At 43.1% G+C, this 16,267-nt stretch overlaps 1 protein-coding gene across 1 annotated transcript in view; it reads left to right on the forward strand.

Annotated features, from left to right (window-relative positions):
- The window catches only part of tmem108 (transmembrane protein 108), a 70,788-nt gene that overhangs the window by 28,946 nt on the left and 25,575 nt on the right, over positions 1–16,267 (forward strand). The window contains exon 2 of the mRNA XM_078162560.1: positions 13,001–13,084. Within this exon, the coding sequence (XP_078018686.1) occupies positions 13,045–13,084 (40 nt within the window). The 5' untranslated portion in view covers positions 13,001–13,044. The remainder of the gene's footprint in view (positions 1–13,000; positions 13,085–16,267) is intronic.

Below are 16,267 nucleotides of genomic sequence, written 5' to 3' on the forward strand. Positions count from 1 at the left end.
ATTGTGTTACTGCTTGTGACAAGCGTAGCGGGGACGTGACACGCTGTAGTCTCACGTTACTCCTCATCACTCGCAGTAGCAGTCAGTCACTCACTCAGTCAGGGGTCACATAAGGACAGAAAGAGGAAGAGAGAGAAGGAGAGAAGGAGACAGAGGGGAGGATATTTACGACTCAGACAGTGGCGAGGGTGAGCTGCATCCCAATGTCTGCTCCTTTACTGCCTGGCTCAAGAACTCTCTCAGGAGAGGTGGAATAAGCTTGTGCAGAGCTTTTGCAGGTAATACAGGTCTGTGTGCACCGTCTGTAACAAAAAAATAGCCAAATATCATCCACTTGGGAGGCCTTACAGGAGAAATCCATCAAATTGGATTCAGTGTTGGACATCTTCTAGCATTGTGTCTATCTGTGATGTTCGGTATATTGAGGTACTTTGTGATGAAGCACTGTAATTTAACTTTTTCTGCTGTGCTCACTTTCTTTCAATCTTCTATTTTTATTTTAGCTGATTTTGTACTCTTGCCATAACCGCCCACACCTTTTCTTAAAAACTGTCAAATGAGGCTTTTGTTAGTTGGCTCTATACTGGATTTCCATGTGGGCAATTGTTGTAACATCACTGATAAAGTTTTCCCTGTGTGCTGTTGGCCTGTCAGGTCTGACTTCAACGCTAATCAAATGCATCCGCTGACAGCGCTCCTCCTTCAATCATTCCAGGTGCTTGATATTCAGCCGGTGGTGTCGTCTTTCCAGTGATATAACAAAGTCTGTCACAAGCTCTTTCCCCTGGGGCTCTGTTACCTGTCTCACTCTTTGTTCCACTGATTCAATCCCCTGCTGAATCTGTCAGACAGTCTGGCCTTCCCTTGGTTTTAATGACTGCCCAGTGTGATACAGTGAAGCCGAGTCCGACACCTTGTCTCACAGTGCAAAAAAAATACCAGTGCTGGCTCGACTTGACTCCCTAAAGACTTGACTTTAGACTAGAGACACAAGACTTGGGTTAGCATTGACTCCTGGGAGACTTGACTGCCTGAAGACTGGAATTGAGACCTTTGTTGGACTTAGAGGGATATTTGCAAATTTTCGACCAGGTCTGTGGGGAATGTGTACAGATGAACTGTGTAAAGGCGCCAGATCACAGAGCTTCCTGCCCATCTGCCAGCCAAAATCTACAGGATGAAACAAAATGGCATGTTTCACATCATCCAGGGGATTTTTGCTGACGGTACAGGTAGGGAGTTTCCAGTACTGCCAGCACGGGGGATGAGCCGAACACTGCTCATCTGCACACACTCCTCACTACGGTGCCACAGACCTGGTTAACAATCAGCAAAGTATCTCTTTAAGTTAACAAAATGAGGCTTTGAGGAGACTTAACTCCTTGACCTGTAAGACTTTACATTTGGACCAGGTTGGATTTAAGTCACACTAAAAAGACTTTAACCCTAACTTGGACTTGACTTCTGTGAGATATGACTTACTTGAGAATTGACTCAATAAAAGCTTGGTATGCGGGACTAGGGTTGCAGCAGCATACCGTGAAGCCGTACACAGAGTATATATTGCTTATCTACAATATTAAAAAAAAAAAGCAAGTGGAAGGAGAATTTCAGCTATGCATTTGCATCTCCCTTCGTCCTGAAGTGACTGTCAGAATTGTTCTGTTTTTATCCCTTTAAGGTTCATTTTAACTAATGATAATAATAATAATGATAGTGTAATACTGTATTAGAGGAATTTGTATGATATCTGACGAATTAGTGCCCCATAAATGGCATTGTCATGTTAAATACTTATCGTAAATACACGTAGCTTAGGTTTAGGCAAGTAAAGTTACGTAGGTTAGGTTTAGCAAAAGAAATATGGTTGGGGGATCGTAAAGTTACGTGGGTTAGCTTTAGTAAAAGAAACATGGTTGGGCATCAAAGTTACGTAGGTTAGGTTTAGCAAAAGAAATATGGTTGGGGGATCGTAAAGTTACGTGGGTTAGATTTAGTAAAAGAAACATGGTTGGGCGTCAAAGTTACGTAGGGTAGGTATAGGAAAATATATGGATGAGATAAAGATAAAGATATGGTGATGATGTACCGTAAACTATCTCAAAGTTCACTTGGTTTTACAGGGGACATGAACACCAGTCTCTTGGGGGAAAGTCCTGTGTTTTATTGACCAGTCCACCACCTTAACCTGCCTCCTTCCATTGACTTTTTGTCTTTACGGTTCTTATTTACTCCTGTCAGCACATTTTTGATCACAGACTTCTGGATTACGTGGGTTATACACAAATTACTGCCTCATGATTCTGTTTGTTATATACAATTTTTGGTGTGCCACTTTTCACAGGTATATTTACGAACAGTGCATGAGAACAGCCTGACAACTTACCTTTAGCCTTCGACATGATTTGAACTTAAGTCACTAAAAATGAGTCTTGAAACTTGACTTGAACTTGACAGCTGTGAGATGTGGCTTTTTTGAGACTCGACTGCAAGGCTTGACTTTAAACTTGAAAGCAAAAGCCTCAGATTCTGACTTGGTTAGATTTTGACATGCACTTTGCCCACAAGGATTTGACTTGGGACTTGTTCTGACAGAGTTGACATTTGACTTGGACCTGCTCATCAGATATAAAACAGCTCTGAAGTGCACAGGAAGCTCTTGCTGTAAACCTTCTTCTTTTAAATGAACTAAATGTTGCAGCTGTACAAATGGGCAGGAATCCGTGCTGGCTACCATTTATCTCTCTGTCTGTGTCTCACATGTGTTCACACACCCACAGATAGGGCTTCAGCCATGATTCCTCTGATGAATTGCTTTAGTCATTGGTCCTGGCTGTGTGTGAGTGCGCTGAGTAATGAAGAGGCTGGCGATGCTGTTCTACTCCTCCTCGGTTGCCCCTGAGCACAGGTGCTGTGCTCTTCCTGAGTGGGAGTTCTCCACTGAATGAGTTAGAGATTCATTCATCCTGCGAGGGCTGCAGCAGGTTTCTTCATTGTTGATGTGATGTGAGAGTGAAGCTGAGATTCACTGTTTTTGGCATGTATGACGGAGGAGGATAGAGGGCTTCAAAGTATGCTCAGAGAACAAATAAAATCCCACTTATACAGTGACTAACACACTAAGAAGAGTATGTTCCTGCTCCTGTGCTGCTCTCCATGGCTTCTGCATTAATGAATATTGACAGGCGCATCATCTTTAATGCTACACTGTCCTGCTTTCTCAGTACTGACATATGAAATATGTTAACTTGGGGACTGTAGCCAAGACATGGATGTGAACTGACAGCTTGCTCACAGAGCACAAATCTATCTGTATAGTCATGATGCTGGCATTGTGAGACATATGAAGATAAACCTGGAGGCGTTTTGTTCTGTTAAAGTTAACTGTTTCATACCTGGAGATTTGTTTGTAGATGCTCTATGTGCATACAGCAAATCTTTACCTGGGTTTTTTGGTTACCTTGATTCCACTTACTGTTTACTCTAACATCATGGTCAGGGTCTCTGTTTGGAAGCAAGGGTGAGAAGAAGGGCTGCACTTAACAATTGTTTTCATTATCGATTGATCTGCCCGTTATTTTCTCGATTAATCGATTGGTTGAATAGTCGATAAAATGTCAGAGGATAGTGAAACATGTTCTGTGTATTTCCCCAGAGCCCAAGGTGAGGTCTTTAACTTGTTCAGATCCCCTGTCCATTCCAATGAACATAACTTTTCTAGGATGTCTAAATTTATGATTACTGTCATCTGGCTCCACCAGAATGCACAGACTTAATTGATTGGATGGCTATAAGCCAATCACCGTGTTCTACATCATCCAAGGTGGGCTGGCCCCTTTTTTTATAAAAGGATGGCCGACAATGAGGCAAGGAGGAATTGCCACGTTGTCACGTTTTACTATATAAATTATATGAATAAAGTACATAATTTGTGTTCAAATTGTCTTTAAAGGAAACATGAGATGTTATATTATTTAAACATGTCAAAAAAATGATTTATCCAATTTATGACAAATTTTTACACCTTTCTTCCTTTTTGTTATTACAATCTGTTTCTGGTGCTGTACATGTATACTCCATACGACTCTTGGGGTCCACTATTTTTAACCAGACAACAATACAGCTACGCCAAATGTTGTTTTCTAGCATGCGCAAAACACTGAAGAGAGCTTCCTGTTGCCCTGTTCTCCTCACTAAGTGAGAGATGGAGAGAGAACTGTAGAGTATTAAGAGAAAGAAATAGTCAAGCAAATTTCAGATGTTGTGGATGAAAAGAATTCCTGTGTCTTACAGAAAGTTTTAAAAGAAAGATTTTGTAAAACCATTTTTTGTTATTTAAAAAGCCACCAGATTGCAGGACACAAAGTCTCTGAAATTATTTTTTTTCTGAAGGAAGCCCCCTGCTTTGGTTTTGGAATCCTCTGTATTTTAGAGATCTGAATGTTGGCAAGAATGCCAACTGTTCAAAAACTCAAAGGTATTTAGTTTGTTAGCATGTATGACACACACATCCATGACAATGCACAGAGCTGATCTTAAACAAGCAAGTGCGTCGTAAACTGCTGTAAAAAAAAAAACAGTTCAGATGCATATTCTGAATGCTAAAACCTGAATAATATCAGCATATCCCACATGTCATAAACGAATAATGCCACATTCGGAATAAGGCATAATTTGGAATATCCAAACAGGATAGGCTGTTTACATGACCCCTTTTAAATTTATAATATTGTCATATCCACAGTAACAGTGGATATGATATATGATATAATCAGTGCGTATGTAAATATAGTAAATATAGTCAGTGAGCCAGGTTCATAGAGAAAATAAAGTGCAGAAATCTTAAACTTTTAGCAATGATACGATAAGAGAGAAAAGTAAAGTTAGTCCTTATATGGGCCTTATGGTGGCCCTCCACCTCACTTTGGTCCGCTTGTTCAATGTGCACACTTACAGGTTTTTAAGCTCTTCAGTGTTTTTTTAAAGAAACAATATTTTGAAGCTCACATGTTGACTCACTTGCACAGTGTGACTGAGTTTTTCATGTGTCCTGCTTTCATATAACAGAGTGAGGTGTAGTAGTGACTGTCTGGGACAGGGAGGCTGATGTGTCTCCTCCGGTGCCACTTCGGAGTGAACAGCATGCTGGGAGCCTAATGTACTTTTAATGGCCGGTGTGTCGCTGTACCGCGGGCAGAGCCTGGAGGGGAGTGATGGTGCTGATTGATAACCTGCACATCCTCTGCCAGCCTTCATGACGTAGCACCTAGCAACTCATCCTGCCAGGTTTACCATCCAGGGCCATGACTGACAGCGCTCACGCATACAGCTCACCACGGTGACTCAGCAACATGGCCGCCTTTCAGGGATGGAGGGATTCGAAAGCTCCCTGGAAACATTTTCCTGCTTTGTAGTTCTTGCTGCTTGCATTTAATTTAGTCCTGTTGCTGCATGGAATCAATACTCGTAATCATTTCAGTTGTTGTGTGTATCCTGGCTGGACAATTAAGTTATCAAAGCCCCAGAGTCTCTCCTGAGTCACCGCCACTGGTCTTTAAGCCTCCTACTGACGAAAAATGGTTTCATAACAGAATTGTTCACAGCTGTAATCAGTAATCAGCTTCCCCGTTTGCACAATAAGCCACAGTCTCACAAGATTGGTGCCAAGCATTCGGTTGTTTTGCAAGGTCACCAAGAATGCGTGACCACCTCCCCAGAGGTAGAGCTCTACTCCTGAGTTACAGCCACAGTCCCTGCCAGTCTGGAAAGAAACACATGGATAGAGCAAGTCTACAGAAACAGAGCTATCAGGGACTGTGTGCTGATTTCCATCAAAGGGTGAAACAACATCAAAGGAAAAATGGGCGCCCTCTGTCTGAGCATGTCCCCTGTGGGTCGATGTGGAAGGGCAGGGTCGAGGAAAGTTGGTTTCACACAACTTGATATGGAGCTGCAATCACGTCCAGCCTGAGCTTTGATGCAGTGATTTCAGCATTTTTGTAATGATGTAAAGATCTTCTTGCACATCACTGTATTTTGCTGCATGTATCTGTCCAATTACATCCAAGCCCCAGCTTTCACACTCCACCTCTCTTTATTTTGTACCTCCGTCCTCAGGCAGAAGCTTCCTCCAGTTTATAACAGAGAGATAAACCAAGGCGTGAGAGCATCAGAGGAAGAAAAGCATCAGTTAGAACAGTTGTGATTGGAGGTCCAGTTATCAGTTGACTGTGTTAGCACAACACTGTAGTTCACACCGTCGCTGTCGACTCCCACACTTCCCCTCCCTCCTCCTACTCCTCCCTCGTTATGGAAAAGCTCTCAAGCTGCAGCCACTGTGGGCAAGCAGCCAGCCTGCTGCCACGGCTCCTATACAGAACTGCAGAATAGAGGGAAGTCCAAAATTAAAAGCATTGTTATCCCTGCGGCTGGTGGCCACGGAGAGACAGAGTGACAGGCTTATTTCATTGTGACGTCTCGGGTGACCTTGGCTTTGGCCTCCAGTCTGCACCCCCTCCAGACAAACTATTCAGAACTGCAGTCTGGGACCTTTGGGGACCAGGTCCTGTCAGCAGGACTGCAATCACAAAGCCTGAGCCGAATCTCACAGAAAAGCAGATTGTTACTGGATTTCTCACTCTGCTCATAGTCAGGGGGAATTTCTGTAATTCTAAATCCCCCTCTTTTTTTTTCTTTTTCCTGATTCAGGTTGAGCCCTGTAATGTCCTTGTGAATGAATTTGAATATAATGTACCATTAGGGTTGCCATGGTGATAGCTGCCGTCTGTGTGCATGTCAGTTGCCATGCAACTTTTTTCCCTCTCCAGTAGGAAGCTACGCTGCTGTGTGTAAAGTGCTAAGCTGAAAAAAAGCTGTGTCAGTGTGGTGCATTTGTACATCTGATCTATTATTGTTGAAGCCAGTGTTGATACACTAAAAGGTTTCGTTTTCAAGGTACACTATGCAGGGTTTGTCTGAAAACAATGTGTTGACTCATACAGCAGTGATCCCTCTCAGTCATCACTTATGACCTGCTAGAAGTGTGTGGCAGTGTGTGGCCTTCTGCCTGTATTTTATTATTTTCTTCTTATTTTCTGTGTTCCGGAGGTTTATGGGTGTGTACTCACAAAGTGCTCAGGTGACGTCAGGGCTTTCTAAAGGTAGTGACCAGGTGTCAGACTGTAAACAGTAGGCATCCAAGAGACACAGCGCAGAAAAAAATGCAAATATAGCGAGGTGAAATGCCAAAAAATGTGAATCTATGGTTGGGTTTTACTTTCACTTTTCCTTGCGAGCATGTTTATGAACAGTAAACAAACTACTGTATAGGATGCCTTTAAATTTTTAATCGTCCGCACCCCCCCCATTTTCTTTCCTGTTTGGACCATACAATGCCTTGTTATTGCTGACACTGTTGTTGGCTCGGAGAGGGAGTAGATATCCATCTGCTTTTTTGAATAAACACAAAACCTTTTTTTTTTTTTTACTTTTCAGTGAGAACACATGCTGTTCATAAAGTTCCACCCAGCTGGCACCAGACGTCAATATGATGTAAGATATTAGACTTTTGTCAGACAGGTGTTTTAACTTTGGTTGGAATGAGAATTAAGTTTTAAATGTCTAACACGATATTAGAATTTCATGTTGTGTGGATGTTAACATTACAATGTTTCGCAGACGTTGGGTTTTGTTCTCCATACCTTATGGCTAAATGTCATTATTTAAAGTCAAGATAAAGTTGACATGAGAAGTTGGATTTTGTGCTCCTAACAACACAACTTATAACCAACAAAATATAATGTCCTCCGTTGTCAGTATTCTACGGTAAGTTGACGTTGGCATTAGACATCCTCACAATGAATTCTGGTCACCCAAAGTCACAAAATTCTGAGTCCTATGAGCCTTTGAGTTAGCATTTTTGCATTTCTGGTTCCCTCATCTCAAAGTTAATGGGTTTTTGTTAGCTCTGAAATAAGGTCTGTGGTTACCACAAGCATAAGAGATATTCTGGTTTTGTTCGATGTGGAATACATAGGTAAATACCCCACTGTAAATTTTGAACCTTTTACATGTCTTAAAAAAGATGGCTGCAGTAAATGAGACTACAGATGTTGTCAGGGACATCAAACGTTATCATGCTGAACACCACCTAAATAGCTTTGTTGTGGGGTTGACGTTGAAGTCATACAACCGTGATGTAGTTTATTTACAGCCTAACGTTAGCTTTTTACATCCAGGGATTGAATTTACGCCTTAAAATCACAAAAGTGGCTTGCTGAACAAAACTTGTAGGTATAGTTCACTTTTGTTTGTCACAGAGCTTACTTTCTGCAGTAATCCAAAACTCAAAGTAAAAATCCCACTGGATTTTTGACGAGGGAACCAGGGCAACGGTAACTTCTGGGATGGCCTACAAATGAACAGAATTTGTACAAGGTTCTGGAGGTGCTCAAATTTGACACAAAGAAATTTAAGTCCTTGAATACCTTAACAATCAGACAATTTTTACTTGGTCCTTGAAATAAGCACTTGAATGAAACTGAAGAGAACAAAATTATCAAAGATTTTCTGAATCGTATTAGAAAAATTTTCTAAACTAGGAAGCTTGCAATTATTTTCTTATGCTGTATGAGCGGTTTGAACAAGTAAATAGTTGGTGACAGGCTATGTTACTACCCTGCAAAACTTCCACAAGAACAGCATCAGCCGTTTTTAGCTATAATTCAGCAGTGAATAAGCAGCCGTGTGATTGTGAATGTTGAATGGATTTGTGGAGTTTGTGAATTGCAGCAGTGGCTATTAGCAGCTACCTCTGCTTGTTAACCACTGAATCACAGTAGCAGCATGTAGCTAGAGCAAGCCACCGCTGGATTTTTCATCTGTCGATCCCCACAGGACTCCACTTGAGGAGGTTAATAGTTTGCTGCAGCATGTGCTGTCCTTTGTACACAATTCTTGCAACAGATGGTTGTGGAGAGAACACTTTGTCTTTGAAAATACAAGTGCTTGAAAAAGAACTTGAAAGTCCTTGAATCTAACTCACCCTTGTCTGTACTAACCCTGAAAAAGTAATCCCTGCAACATGTTCTTCAGGTAGAGACGATAAAATATGATCCTTGAAGTCTTGTTGGAGGAATACATCCCTGAGGTTGAGAGCTTATTAGAGAGGTTGAAAAAAGTATGAAATTGAGCCAGGGTTAATGTTTAATCTTGCGTGAGAACTCTGCATTTTTTTGACAGAGCCTTTTGTGTGTCGGCATCCCTGCTGCACCCACACAGTGGTCTCATTGCAGTGAATGAGGGGGCTGCGTTTCGTAATGTAGCAGCAGTGTCTGTGTGAACAGCTGTACTCTGCCTCCATCCACCCAGCAGGAATCCCTTGTGCAGCAACAAGGACGTGATCCCTCACCAGCTTCCCTTCTAACAAGTCCAAGGTACTGGAGGTTTCTGCGTTGGTGGGTGAATGTTAAGCGTTACAGCAACACAACTGTCAGCAGCTGCCACCTCTAATCCTGTCTGAGGTTTTGGTAGTGCCGCGACCCTGACTGTCATCTCATATTATCTTTTACCTGCACGTGTGCCGAGCTGAACTATGATTCAGCTTCCCTGCAGGAGGCCTACGCAGCCTGTCTTTTGTCCATGCAGCTTGTCCTCCTTTCTCAACCAAAACCTTGCTCTGCTCTGTGATAACACGTATAAATCAAACACACCCTGCCACTATCTCTACTTTCCCCCTCCCTACCTTCCCCTAGCCTCACCCCTTGTGCCCTGCAAATTAAAGAGCGTGTCTATGAGGCTGAGCTGGCTTGGCAGCGCTGATGAGGTGTAATCACCGTGGAGAGGCTCAGCTGCTCTCTTCACACCCTGCCATTGAGCTCATTAGGCCAGGAACATGATGCTCAAAAAAATTAAAGCACAAGGAAGGAGGTAAAGCTGCAATGGAGCTGCTGTCACTGCAGCATTATGGTGTGGCTATGAATGGATGCAATGATGGGTTTGGGATGGCTGCAGCCCGTGTCATTTCTTCAGATGTGAGGCTGGGAAAACTCATTTTCTGCCGCTAAGACTGTATTCTTGCAGCCTCATCTCTTTTGCAATTACTCGCACTATATTGCGTCTGAGCCCACGCCATTATAGTCAAAGCTGTGAGTTAAGAGCGGCGGAGCAGCGAGGATCTCTGTTTTCATTTTCTAAACACTTGGAACAAGAACAAAATTGTGTGCATATGTCATCTAAAAGCCTTGATAACCAATTTAGTTGCTTATTTTACATTATTGTTTTCATTTATTTTATGCTTTATTTCTAATAGGAGAGTGGAGACAGAGGGAGACATAGAGGAGTGTTTTTCCAAACTACTATTTGATACAAATCTGTGGCCATTTTTTTAAGCTTTGATTTTTTCTTGTTAAGAGGCAAACACACCATAAATCCATACAAATTTCGAGCCATGTTGTGTTGTGCAGCTAGCATGGCATAAGTAGGTAGGTATACTCTTAAAAAGGCACTCCAGTATTTTGTAACTTGGACCCTATTGCCCATTTTTTGTGTCCAAGTGACTTATGGGAACAACATTTTTAAAATTGGTTCAGTATTAAATGAGAGGGCTGCAGCCAGCAGCTGTAAAACAGGCTACAATGGAACTACTTGGGGTAGCCGCACGTTGTGAATTTACGTCCACTTAAAGTGCTTGTTTTTGCCACTCTTAGGCTCAGATTGTTATTCTAAGTGTCTGACACTACCAAAAGGACCCTACAGAGAAATCAAACGTTTTTCGTCACCTTTTGCTTGTTCCAGGCTGTTCGTTTACAAGTCTCACCAAAGGAGATGCCTCGTTCTAAAATCTCAAGAGAGGTGATTTGTTGCAGGAAGAAGATGGCGGAAATGTAAATGATAGGTGGAGAAAGGAGTGCCGGTAATATTTTGTTGTGATGAAGTACAGAAAGCATATCTTACTCTGATCTAAAAGACTGGCTGAATATTTACCTGGTTTTGACAATGTGAGAAAGTCTGTGAGATTTCAGAATGAGTGACTTCTTCTTTAGTGAGACTTGGAAACAAAACAGATGCGAAAGATGCAGACAAACATTTCATTTTTCTGAAGGTTCCTTTCTATAATGTCAGACACTTATACTTGCGTAAATTCTTTGGGCGCACCTGCCCCTAGTGGTTACATCATAGCCTGTTTCAACGTTGCTGGCTGCAGCCCTCTTGCTCAATACTGGACCAATATCAAAAATTGTTGTTCCCACGAGTCTCATGGACACTAAGCTATTTTAATAACAAGGTAAGCAAAACTTGCCAGACAACATCCAGACCCAGTAATGACAGTGTCGGCAGCTTGGAATGGGGCCAGTTTATTTGGTTGATTCTGGGGCATCATTCATGCCGAATCTCAGCCGAGTCAGGCAACCAGACACAGCCCGACTTAATTCTTCCGGCGTGCCATGTACAAGCCAATGCTGGGCCAGGTCATTTTTGACAACGGCTCAGTGATGGTCGTGTTGGCAGCTGCAATCGGGCTAGTTTGTTTGGCCCGATTCTTGGGCGTCATTCATGTCTAGTCTCAGCTGAGTCGGGCAGCCGCATGTGGTGCAACATAATTCTTTCAGCCTGCCAAGTTTGGGCCAATGCTTGGCCTCGTCATTTTTGACAACAACCAAGTGATGGCAGTGTTGGCAGCCAAAATTGGGACAGTTTATTTGGCCCGATACTCGGACATCATTCATGCTGAGTCTCAGCTGAGTCAGGCAACTGGACACGGCCCAACTTATTTCTTGCAGTGTGCCAAATTTGGGCCGATGCTGGGCCAGGTCATTTTGGCTACTTGGGGACAAACACAAGCCAATACTGTGGGTGACTACTTGTCAACATATTTACTGTTATACATGAATATGGACATTTATCACATTTGATATCAGCTATGTTGCTCAGCATTTTCTTTTTCATGCTCGGGCATGTCTCGTCCTTACTCAACAATTCTTTCAAAAAATCACAAAAAACTCGTTCAGATTTATAGCTCCACACAGTTTACAAGCATTAAAAGTTTGCCGTAATGGCAGCAACATAAACAGGATGACTCAGATGCAGTGTGTGTGTCCTCAGCCTCCAGAGAGGGGCTCCATTTATGAGGAATAAAACCTTATGAAATGATCAGCACCCTACCACCCTGTGCTTTTGTTGTCGGTCCCTCTCATCTCACACGTCTCCCACAGAAACACAGGTTGTCTGATACCGGACCTCTCATCCTGGGGGGCGCAAATCCAATTTCACATGTCACACTCACAACAGATTATTCATGCAGGTAGGGTGAAGGGTGCTTAGGTGTGTGTGTTCGAATACACTTCTTTAGAAGCATGTGTCTGTTTACGTGGTTTGTGTGAATGAGTGATGTGGGCACGCTTGTTGCTCAAGGGCACTTCCACAAAGGGAGGCAAACACACACATGCACTGCTCTGGGGGTAAAAGGAGATTTGTGTGTGTGTGTGTGTGTGGGTGGGGGGTCTTTCATTTAACAGAAGGCCATCAGTGAGTCATTCTCCTAAAGAGCACCCTTGGGTACTTGTGTGGCTGACACACACGCAGCGGCTGTCTCAGAACAAGACTCACTGCTCAATGTTTAATGCTCCATAATTGGTTTTACTGACCAGCACAGCCTGCAGGATGCCAATGCTGATTTGAAGCCGGGCAGCTGAGGCTGACCACCGCCGCAGCGCTACCTGGTCTTTTATTGTGAATTGTTAGTTGGGCTGTAGTTCATATGATCCGCTGTGAGGGGTGTAACTGTTTTCTGGCAGTCATTACAAGGATTAAACTGTCAAGGTTAAGCCACACAATCTTATCTGCAATCCCTTCATACTTTTCCGTGTCTACTCTACTTAAACCTACCCAGACATAATCACAGTATATCACTCTGATACTTGACCATGACTTGAATGTGATTTTGATACGAGGGAGTTTCACCTTACCTGCCTTTCTTTCTCTCCCTCTCTCTGTATACTAGAGAACCATGAGCACTGTGGAGGAGGAACCGGATCACATGATACCATGAAGACAAGCCTGCAGGTCCTGCGCTGCCAGCTGCTGAGTGAGTACACCCAAGGGGAGAGGCGAGGGGTGTCCTGGGTGTGCAAACAGGGTGATGCTTTTTCTAACCACAAGTCTTGCTGCACTCTCGGCGGTCTGTTGTGTGCGAATGAAAAAAATATTCTTGGAGACCCTGATGATGCCTCCAGGGAACCTGTAGATATCAGATAAGTGCTGTATCCCCTTAGTTCTTGTTCTAGTTGGAGTCTGTGCTGCACTAAATTCAGAGGACAGGATCAAGGCTCTGTACACAGCTCTGGCAGGCTACCAGAGCAGAATGTCACATGAATATGGAACATGGAGGTCAGACTGGGACCCACCAGGCTCCCGGACGGTTAGCCAAACAGGCTGATGATATCTGGTATGCACCCCGAAGCTCCACCTCAGGGCACCGGAGCCAAAGGCTGTCTCTGACAAATCTGCCTCAATCCCTCAGAAGTGATAAACTCAGACTGGACTGTTGTGAGCGAAGTGCTTTAAGCTATAGCAAAGGTGGAGCGAGGTCACTTTGCAGCAGTTAAATCTGAAAAGAGGAAGTCGGAATTGAAGCTGCAGACTAGCTTTGTGTTAACTTTATATTAAGACCATATTTCAGAGCCTTTTTTTTTAATTAGTCCAGGTAGATCTAGTCTTTAAAAGCATATCGTTCTTTTTTGTGTTCAGTTGGAGATCCAGCCGAGGCCTGAGTTTCCTCGGGCACATTACGCTTCCATCAGGGTTTCCTCTTTACAGTGTGCAAAGCTGAAAAGCCCACCTGAGATCTCTGTCTCTGTGCTATACAGAGACATTTCTCATTTCTCTCTTTGTACCAGCCATCTACAGGAGACAGATGTGCCTTAAAGGGATGGATTGGATTTTTGGAAGTTGGGTTGTGTGAGGTACTTATCCATAGTCAGTGTATTACCTACAGTAGACTGCGGTCTGCACGCCCCGAGTTTGGAGTAAGAGACAGGAGTAAGCAGCAGCAAAACAAATTTTTGCCACCTGAAGCTGAGCATGTAAGCCCCTTTTACATCTGATTTTTAAGCTGCACGACTCATTTAAGAGCTGGACCGACTTTCAGCTTCATTCAGCGTCATTTGCCACGTAGTGTACATGGGGTAGTGAGGAGGACCAAACATGGCCTGATCAACTGCTCCTGGACTGCTGTCAGATGTTTGGGTGAATTTTTGACATTTTGGTTGGTCGTCATCAGGCTCTCACACAGTTGAAGCAGAGTCACGAGTCGATTCCCCGAGGTCAGTGCCTTTTTTCCCGACTCAACTGCGCAGTGTACACCCAACCAGTTTATTGATGCTTCTTACATGCTTAATTTTGTGTGTGTGCATATGTGTGAGAGAAAGAGACAGAGAATTTTGCAGAAATCAACTTTTAAGCTGCTTTTGAGACATCTGTCTCCACGTTGTAAACCGTACCTCTGCTAATAAACAAACTTCTACCTGCCACACAGCTTCCAAACTAATCTTTATTGACAATTGTCAATAGCGAGAAGAGTCCACAGGGGCCAACAGACTGTTTTATTATCTATTTACATGTACAGTGTGAGCACTCATCTCTTGGATTTACAATTGGACCGCACAGTGTGAGCACATAAATTGTTAGGTTTGGCTTCACATCATAGATAATTTTCTTGCACCATGGGAGTTGGAAATGAACATCAACATTTCTAAAACAGGCTCAAATAAAACAGTGTATGCCCAGGTTACAAAAAGCCTGCCTAAAAAGAAAATCAATATCTGTTTAAATATACTCTATATTTAGAATATTTTCACGGCTTTGCCAGATAGTGTCAGACAGTCCTCTCTGACAGGACACTGAACTGAAACATAATTTTTCCCTCCTCAAAGCCATTCATCCGTTTCCATCTATTTTCATCCACTTATCCGAAGCTGGGTCCTCGGGGCAGTATGCCAAGCAAAGCACCCTGACGTCCCTCTCCCCAGCAACGCCTTCCAGCTCCTCCCAGGAGACCCCAAGGCGTTCCCAGGCCAGATGAGATATGTAATCCCTCCAGCATGTTCTGGGTCCATCCCAGGGCTTCCTACCAATGGCATGTGCCCATAACACTTCTAATGGAAGGCACCCAGGGAGCATCCTAATCAGATGCCGAATCACCTCAGCTGACCCCTTTTGACATGAAGGAGCAGACGCTGTCAGAGCCACCAAACTCTATTGAAAAAAAAAAACAGCATTTTTACCTCACAGAGCATGGGAGTTGACCGACAGCCAGTTGTCAGCTTGGTGTGTCAGGGCCATTAGTTTCAGCTCAGTTCCCTGTCAGAAAGAGCTGTCTGACAGCAAGGTAATGCAGTGAAAATATTCTAAATAAAGTGTACACTTAAACTGATATTCAGGGGTTTTTAGGTGGCTAAAAAGTTGTTGTTTTTTTTTGCTGCCACCAACACAGCAGTACATTGCTTAGCTTCCGTGGCATTACTCCTGCCTATTACTCTAAACTAGGAGCTTGCAGACTGCCATGTTCTGTAGGTAATACCCTGACTGTAGCTAAGTATCTCATACAACCCCACTTCAAAAAATCCAAACTGTCCCTTTAACATCTGTAGTCAGCAGGCAAGAGAAGAGATGCTTCAGATAAAAGAGAACTGAGATGGATGATCCCGCATCATGACAGGTGTCAGTACAGGAAGAGTTTTCCTTTAGTCTCCCTCTGTGTTGTTTTTGTTCTCCTGTCAGTGCTCTCTATGTAGCCTTCTTGCGAGCATATTGCAGTGACATAATACACCTGAAACAATGGAGAGAACTTATTTGTTTCTAACAAATTAGGTTCTGTCTGGCAGCTCAATCTTGAAAGCAAAGCTTGACAAGTAAGGGAATTGCTTGCAAATTGTGTTTTGAAGCCAGCTTCTTGAAAGACCAGTTGGTGTGAAGTGTAAATGGGTACACAAGGCTTGAGTAATCCTCCCAATCTGACTTTGTCTTGTCTCGTAGGGTTTAACTGTGTTGTTGCAACAGTTGTGGTCTTCTTAAATCTGCCAACAACAGTAAAAATGTTGAAATCCTGTGGAAAATATTGGCAGTGTCTGTGACTTTAATGCAGTTGTTTAACTGCAGGCAGCAATTCAGTGTTCTCTCCAGATTCCAGACAACTTCCTGTTTAACATTTCTCCTTCCTGTTAGATCCTTTGCTGCTGTCAGTCGCGGCAGCTAAATCATTATCCCAGTA

The sequence above is a fragment of the Epinephelus lanceolatus genome, chromosome 20, assembly GCF_041903045.1.
Source record: "Epinephelus lanceolatus isolate andai-2023 chromosome 20, ASM4190304v1, whole genome shotgun sequence".
NCBI classification, from domain to species: Eukaryota; Metazoa; Chordata; class Actinopteri; order Perciformes; family Serranidae; genus Epinephelus; species Epinephelus lanceolatus.